The sequence below is a fragment of the Cheilinus undulatus genome, linkage group 9 (assembly GCF_018320785.1).
Source record: "Cheilinus undulatus linkage group 9, ASM1832078v1, whole genome shotgun sequence".
NCBI lineage: Eukaryota > Metazoa > Chordata > Actinopteri > Labriformes > Labridae > Cheilinus > Cheilinus undulatus.
In genome coordinates, this window is record NC_054873.1 from 2,958,179 (window position 1) to 2,966,729 (window position 8,551).

At 40.7% G+C, this 8,551-nt stretch overlaps 1 protein-coding gene across 1 annotated transcript; it reads left to right on the plus strand.

Moving 5' to 3' along the window:
* Window positions 1-951: 951 nt before the first annotated feature.
* Window positions 952-8,230, plus strand: tmed6 (transmembrane p24 trafficking protein 6). The gene is made up of 4 exons (XM_041796163.1): window positions 952-1,225; window positions 3,504-3,630; window positions 4,958-5,133; window positions 7,838-8,230. The coding sequence occupies exons 1-4, from the start codon at window positions 1,013-1,015 to the stop codon at window positions 8,069-8,071; spliced, it is 750 nt and encodes a 249-aa protein (XP_041652097.1). The 5' UTR covers window positions 952-1,012; the 3' UTR covers window positions 8,072-8,230.
* The last annotated feature ends 321 nt before the right edge of the window (window positions 8,231-8,551 follow it).

An 8,551-nucleotide genomic window follows, 5' to 3' on the forward strand; every position in this document is an offset into this window, starting at 1 on the left:
TGATAATCCCTCACAATGATATAAAATTTCTATGAAGTTTATGATAAATATTTCATTTTTTTGTAGTTTTACATTACAAACATCATTTTTTTGCACTTGCACTGGCATTAAAAGGGTTAAATTCCTGGGGGAAAAATCCTTAATATTTGATATTTATGATCTGGAATGATCTTCATTTAAAAGTTGATGCAAAGATGTTTTAATTTCAGTCTTTTATTTGCTTATTTATATTATTTCTGTATGCTGCCGTTTTTATCTCCTTGTTGTAACATTTCATTTTGCATCACCGGAGTTTCAAAGTTTCCCTCCTGAGTTTTCACACAAACAAACATTTTCCTTTTTGTGAATTATTTCTATTTTAAGACCTCGGAATAAATCCTTGTGTTCTCTACCTCTGTAAAACATCTACCTGGCTTTATTATTTTTTTTCCTGATAATTTTGATCTGATATTTAAATACTCCACAGATCACAAAGCCTTTCCTGGCCTGAGATCGACTGAGCTGACATACTTTCATGCCTTAGCCGTCTCAGGATGAGCTTAACATGGAGGATCACCTTCATTTTCGTTCTGTTGAACAGTAAATTTGTTTTTATGCTTCTGTTTATGGCAGACTCTGAAACATGCTCATCCTGGTCTGTACGCTGACGCTGCCCTGCCTGAAAGATTCTAGCAGGACTTTCTCGTGTGCTGAGAAGTGCTCTTTGCTTGGATTGTGCTTCTTTTTTCCACCTTTTGAATGAGACTGAGTGAGATGGTTCAGAGTGTAAATTGGAGCTGCTTCTTCTTTCTTTGCCATCATTGCACAGTTTTGCCTCTGTGTGATCAGACTTTCCCTTAAATCCTTCCCTGAGTGTTTTCTCTGCAGGCTGTAGAGTTATTTCTCTTTATCAGAGTGAGTCCACCTGTGAGGACAGACCAGTTTTCCCACTGATCCGTTCTGAACCAGTTAATCATTTCTGATCTCTCCTCAGAAACGTTCATTTAGAGAGCACCTCTCAGTTCTATCAGACATGTTTTACGGGATTTCCTCTGTGTTTTTCATTCTCGTATTCGGGGGCCTCGTTCACGGCGGGCCCCTGACGGACCCTCACCCTAACATCACAGACCAGGAGCTGTTCTGGGGGGCTGACCAGTACGACTTCGCCGTGGTGCTTCGAGCGTCAGGGTTGGAGTGTTTCTGGCACTTCGCTCACCATGGAGAAACTTTCTACCTCAACTTCATGGTGAGAAACTCGAGGAACTTAATTCATGAAAGGTTCTATTAATCTGACAGCAAACAACTCTGAAAGTCTGTTTAAAATCTGAGATTCACCATAACAATAAACATCCGTGATAAAAATATTTCTATGTTAAAGCTTGGAGGATTTTACACTTTAAATGTGGCTCCAATTCAGAATAATTATTACAAAGTCATCTGGACGGACAATTAAATATCAGAGCTTTATTGGAAATTGCCAAGACATGTTAGACTTTAAAGTACAATGCATTCAGAGAGCATCCCTTTTATTTTTTGTTTCAGCCTGATGCTACAGCCAAAAAAAATTTGTATTCTCATTAATCTACACTCATTACCAGGCCATGACAAAGTGCAAACAGAATTTTAGATTTTTTGCAAATTTATGGAGAATTAAAAACTGATATATTACACTGACAGAAGTATTCAGAACCTTTACAACATCTGTAAATGTAGCTCAGGTTCCTCCATTTCTCTGAGATGTTTGCTGGAGTCCACCTGTGCTAAATTAACCCGATTGGACATGATTCTAAAGGCACACACCTCTCTATAGAAGGCCTCACAGCCGACAATGATATCAGAGCAAAAACCAAGCCTTGAGGTCAACGGAACTGCAGAGCTGCAGAGCTCAGAGGCACATCTGGGGAGGGGGACAGAAACACCATCACCTGCCCAGCACCATCCCAACAGTGAAGCATGGTGGTGGCAGCATCATGCTGTGGGGGTGTTTTTCAGCAGCAGGGACAAGGAGCCTAGTCAGGAGCAAAGTACAGAGATATCCTTCATGAAAACCTGTTCCCATGAAAAACCTTTGACCCTTTTTTGCCACCTTTTGCTACATTCAACCCATTTTACAGCTTTTAACCTATCATATGGCTACTTTTGCCAATTTTCACCCATTTTTTACTTTGGCTACTTTTTGCTAACCTTGTAAAGCAGATGGAGTGACCCATTTCCGTGTTTCTCACTGGTGAATCCATCTTGCAAAGCTCCCATCTGAACAGTTTGGGCCTGGTTAGAAAGTGACAGAACCAATCAGGAGTAAGAGGCAGTACTTCTGGGTATAGCGGAGTCATGACATAAGCAAGCAGTGACAAGAGACCGGTTTGCATTATGGCGGGAGAGATTAGCATGGATGCTGCTAAAACATCAGTTTTATCAGAACTTGATGACGTTTCTTCGTTAAAAGAAGAACAAAGAACAGCAGTGAGTTGTTTTCTAATTGTCACGTTTTGTTGCTCTGATTGTCCAGTTAAGATGTGACAGACAGAGGCTCTGTCCTTTCCCAAACACCATCTATGGAAGGTTTTCCAGATGGATGCATGAAACAAATCCATCTGGCATTTCAGGTTAACTTTTCAAGCCTGTAAAGCACTTTGGTTAGTCAAGGTTATTTTTTCAAATGTGCTATATAAATATACTTTGACTTGACTTGACTGACTTGACTTTTTTTGCAATTTTGCTTCATTTTTTCGTCACACTGAACCACTCTTTACCAGTTTTTTTTTTTTTTTTTTGCAACGTTAAGCCCTTTTTACCACCTTTGTGCCCCTTTCATCCCGTTTTTGCAACTTTTAACCCACTTTTAACCACTTTTTGCCAAATTCTGCCCACTTTTGATGTTGGTCACTTTTTGCCCACTTTTGCCCATGTTTGGCCATTTTTTGCTCATTTTTGCCATGTCAACATATTTGTTGTCTTATTCACAATTAAGTTCTTCTCAATTAAAGTTGTTTCAGTATCTTCTACTTTATTTTCCAGCATCCTGATGTTTGCTCACATTATGACCTAGCTTTGAAGCTGACGTTACTTTCCTCTCATTCAGTTCAGTGTCTCCATCCACATTAACATTACCAATAAAAATGTCATTTTGTTTTCAGGGGACTACATTTTTAAGAAGGCTATATCGCACCAAAGCATAAATAAATAAAACAGTTTTTTGTTGTTTTGAGAAGAATGGTTGTTATTTGGGTTAAATATTTTGGTTATTATAGCTGAACGTTACAACAGACTATGGTTTTGTTGACCTCCATGATCCCCCAGTTGGCTAGGCCCCAGAAAGCTCTCCCCATTGTCCCCCCTTATGGACGGCCTTGACTGTAACATTATTTCAAGTCTATTTTGTATCAATATGAATATGGTGTGAGATTTTGGCTTAACCTCAGGTGTGCCTTGGGCAGAAAAGTTTGAAAACCGCTGCTTTATCTTATTCTCGTCTTCATAGTATTCATCATGCTCTGTGGTTTCTGCTCCGTCTGTCTCTGCAGGTTCAGTGGGTGACAGGAGTCGGCCATGACAGACACCTGTCAGTCGCTGTGAACGCTCCCAGCGGTCTGTTGGTTTCCACGGCCGATGAGGCGAAGGGTCAGATCAGCTTTGAGGCCAAAGAGACAGGTAGCTGACTGTCAGACAATGCTTGACAGTATTTCCCATATACATTTTTCCAATTTCATGTTAGCTGAGCTACAGTCCTCTTATCAGCCAGAAAAGATGGAGTACTTTTCACTTCAGGAAAGAATTAGCTTTTTCATGATATTCTACTGTTTTTGAGCTGCACCTGTATGCGACAACCTCATTTTGCAGGACTGTTTGAGCAGCACTGGTTTTTAGGTCTTCAGGTTATGGATTGCTCACACTAGCAGGAAAAAAACAGACATAGTCATGTCAGTCAGTCAGTTTAAGGCATGTAGGACGCTAAGGATTCATTACAGGGCCCAATGTGCCACCACCCAAAGTGGGGGTTGGTCCCATTGTCAATCTTGACACACCAACACACGTGGGCCACATGGCAGCTAAGGTCAAGCTTGACGGCAGCTCTTTTATTTTGGCCTTTTCACCCCTGTTAATAAGATCAGAGACCACTGATGGTTTTCTGCTGACTTTATTTTTCATTGCCCGTGGTAATATGTAAGACACCCAGAGCACAAACGGGGTTGTGTTGGTCCTCCTTCCTGCTCCATGGTGCTGTCAGGTGGCTCACTCGCCACATGTATACCTGACTCCAGCCTCTATTTTTGGCCCAAACATACCTAAAACTTCTGCACATATGAAAAATGTTGGTTATATGTGTTGCAGATGGCCCAGTGGTACGTTTCAGATTCCATCCACTGACCTCTCGATAAAAGCATAAAAGCTCAAAAAATAAATATTGAAAAAAAATGTGGCAGAGTTTTGACCACGTTAAAGACGTTCCTACCCAAAAAAAGACAAGGATAAGCTGAGTCGACAGCTTTTGTTATACTGTATGACTCGACAAGTAAAGGTTGCAGTTTAAGCATAAAGTTGAGAAAATATTTTCTTCTATCATTTTTTTTAATTAAATATTTTTCATGCACTAATAATAAACAGGACTTTACTGTAAGGTGATGTCTGTTTTTTGTTTAATTTTCAAATATTTTTGCATCAGACTGTGAATATTATTTTTATTCTTTATAAATTCAGTGATGGTTTTCTTCATTATTTGATTGAATTGTTTTGGTTCCTAAAATCTTTAAATCATGAGGAATGTTGTCAAAAATGTACAAGAGGTGGAAATAACCACTGGTGACAAATCTAATGTGGTAAAAATCCAAATATTTCCCTCTGATTTGAAATGGAGTATGAGTAGAGACAGAAATCAAAACTCTGTGAAGCACGAGAACAGATCAAATCATCCAAATAAATCCCTGTGTGCCACCTCTGAGTTTTGATCTATTGTTTTTTTTGTCGAACGTCTCTGCAGGTTTCTATCAGATGTGCTTCAGCAACTTCCACAACCGTTTCGGCTCCATGCAGGTCTTCATGAGCTTCGGCGTTTACTACGATGGATTCCAGGATCAGGCCAATCAGAAAGAGGAGGAGAAGAAGAAGAGGGAGGAGGCAAACGCAGAGCTGAACAACACACTGAGCTTCATCGAGGTACAGACAAATAAACACGACAACACACTGAGCTTCGTTGAGGTACACACAAATAAACACAACAACACATTGAGTTTCATCGAGGTACACACAAATAAACACAACAACACACTGAGCTTCATCGAGGTACGCACAAATAAACACAACAACACACTGAGCTTCATCGAGGTACGCACAAATAAACACACTGAGCTTCATCGAGGTACGCACAAATAAACATAACAACACACTGAGCTTCATCGAGGTACGCACAAATAAACACAACAACACACTGAGCTTCATCGAGGTACGCACAAATAAACACACTGAGCTTCATCGAGGTACGCACAAATAAACACAACAACACACTGAGCTTCATCGAGGTACGCACAAATAAACACAACAACACACTGAGCTTCATCGAGGTACGCACAAATAAACACAACAACACACTGAGCTTCATCGAGGTACGCACAGATAAACACCGCAACCACAAATGGAGAAAACTGGAGACAGAGGTAAACCTTCCCAGGAGTGATTGCCGACCAAAATAACTCCAAGGTGCATAGACGACTCATCCAGGAGGTCCCAGAAGAACCCAGAACAACATCTAAAGACCTGCAGGCCTCACTGTCTCAGTTAAGGTCAGAGTTCATGACTCAACAATAAGACTGGGCAACAATGGCATCATGGGAGAGTTCCAAGGCCAAAACCACTGCTAACCAAAAAGAACACAAAAGCTTGTTTCACATTTGACTAAAAACATCCTGATGATCCTCAAGACTTCTGGGAAAATATTCTGTTTGACTAGAAAAAAGTTTAACTCTGTGGAAGGTGTGTGTCCTGATCCACCTAGAGTAAAACTAACTCAGCATTTCACCAAAAGAACATCAGACCAGCAGTCACGCATGGGGGTGGTAGAGTGATGGTCTGGACCTGGACCTGGACCACTAGAACCATGAATTCTGCTCTCTACCAGAAAATCCAGAAGGAGAATGTCCGGCCATCAGTTCATGACCTCAAGCTCAAACACACTTGGGTTATGGAACAGGACAGTGATCCCAAACACACCGGCAAGTCCACCTCTGAATGAACTAAAAACTAAATGAAGGTTCTGAAGTGGTCTAGTCAAAGTCTGGACTTAAATCTGATTTAGATGCTGTGGCATGACCTTACACAGGTCGTTCCTGCTGAAACCCTCCAATGTAGATGAATTACAACAATTCTGCACAGAAGAGTGGGACAACATTCCTCCACAGTGATGTAAAGACTCAACAGTTATAACAAATGCATAAAAGATGGAACAACCAGTTTTTAGGTTTAGGGGGTGATGACATTTTCCACATACAACCAGGTAGGTTTGGATGGCTTTTCTCCTTATTAAAGAAATCATCATTTAGAAACTGACCTTTTTATTTACTCAGGTTGTCTTTGTCTAATATTACAATTTGTTTGATGACCTGAAACACTAATGTGTGACCAAGTAAAAAACAGAAATCAGAGAGGTGGACAGTACTTTTTCACAGCACAGTAAGTGATGCCTCAAAATGAGAATGGATGGACAGACAGACAGATGGATGGGTGGATGGATGAATGAACAGTTAGATTGACAGATGCATGGATGGATGCACAGATAAATAGATTGATGTATGGATGTATGGATGGATGGATGCAGAGATGGATGGATGGATGGATGGATGGATGCATGCATGGATGGATGGATGGATGGATGGATGGATGGATGCACAAATGGATGGTTGGATGGATAAATGGATGGATGGATGAATGAATGGATGGATGGATGGATGGATGGATGGATGAATGGATGGATGGATGCATGAGTAAATTGATGGATGAATGCATTGATAGATGCATGAATGGATGGATGGTTGGATGGATGCATGGATAAATGCATGGATGGATGGATGGATGCATGGATGGATGCATGAGTAAATTGATGGATGAATGCATTGATAGATGCATGAATGGATGGATGGTTGGATGGATGCATGGATAAATGGATGGATGGATGGATGGATGCACAGATGGATGGATGGATGGATGGATGGATGGATGGATGCACAGATGGATGCATAGATGGATGCACAGATGGATGCATGAGTAAATGGATGGATGAATGCATTGATAGATGCATGGATGGAAGGATGGATGCACAGATGGATGCATGGATAAATGGATGATGCATGAATGGATGGATGGATGCATGAGTAAATGGATGCAAAGATTGATGCACAGATGGATGCATGAGTAAATTGATGGATGAATGCATTAATGGATGCATGGATGGAAGGATGGATGGATGATGCACACTGTTTAAAATGAAAAGTGAGTGGCTGTTTCATTGTAAAGTGTAATTTTTTCTGCTGTAGCCTTTTTATCCGTCATTTCTTCTCTGATGTTTAAACCTTTACCAAACATTATATTAGATTGTTTTCATATTTCCATGCAGCCTGGTGAATCACTGCTGAGTCTAAGAAACTGTCTCCACAGACATTAAAGGACGTCTGTCTCCCTCTGATATTCCCAGTTCTAAAATGAGTGATTATAATGCCTGTAATCATTGTGTTTATGGTAAAGTATGGAGGTAATTTAACTGTCTCTGTATTTATATTTCAGGTCCTGGTTATAAAGTCGGAGAGTCAGCAGTAAGAGTGGTATTTGTTCTGATAATGACAGCTGGAGTGTTTGTCTTTTGTTTTTGCAGCAATCGTGTCACAGAGTGGAGAACTCTGTGTTCCACGTGTTTCGCTTCTACAGCTTCAGCCGCATGAGGAAGAGCGCCGACTACTACCTGCTTCTGTCCAACTCTTCCTACATCAGCTGGTGGTCCACGGCCCTCAGCCTCCTCATCGTCACCTCGGGGTACCTGCAGCTCATGTTCCTCAAAAGACTCTTCGTCAGCCGGACGAGCACGGAGGAGGAGAAGCCCCGCTGCTGACAGACTCACAGAAACAACAGTCTGTATAAAGCGAATTAATCTGTGTGCTGGTTTTAGGAGCCATGAAGGACGCTGACAGGCTGGGCTGGCTTTTCTCTGGGGTTGAACTTGAATGCTTAGATGTATTTACACAGTATGAATAAAAGTTGCTGTGCCATGGTTACAAGAGTGGTTTCTGATGTTTCACACCACTGATTGAATCTTACAGTCCATTTAACCTCATGACATGTTCTTTAAAGTCAATTATTTGGTGTTTTCTAGTCTCTTTGTACATGTTTAAACAGTCTAAATAAGCCTTGTGTCTCAGGATTTCAGTGGATTCTGCCTAGAGATGATTTAAAAACAGCAAAAACTTGAACCTATGGGTTATACAATGTAACTACAATCTTTCATGAAGTATATTTCCCTCCTAACATAATAGAAATGTTTATTTCCTCTTTCGCTGAAAGCCTCTTTCCATGGTGACTAATGCTTTGAAAA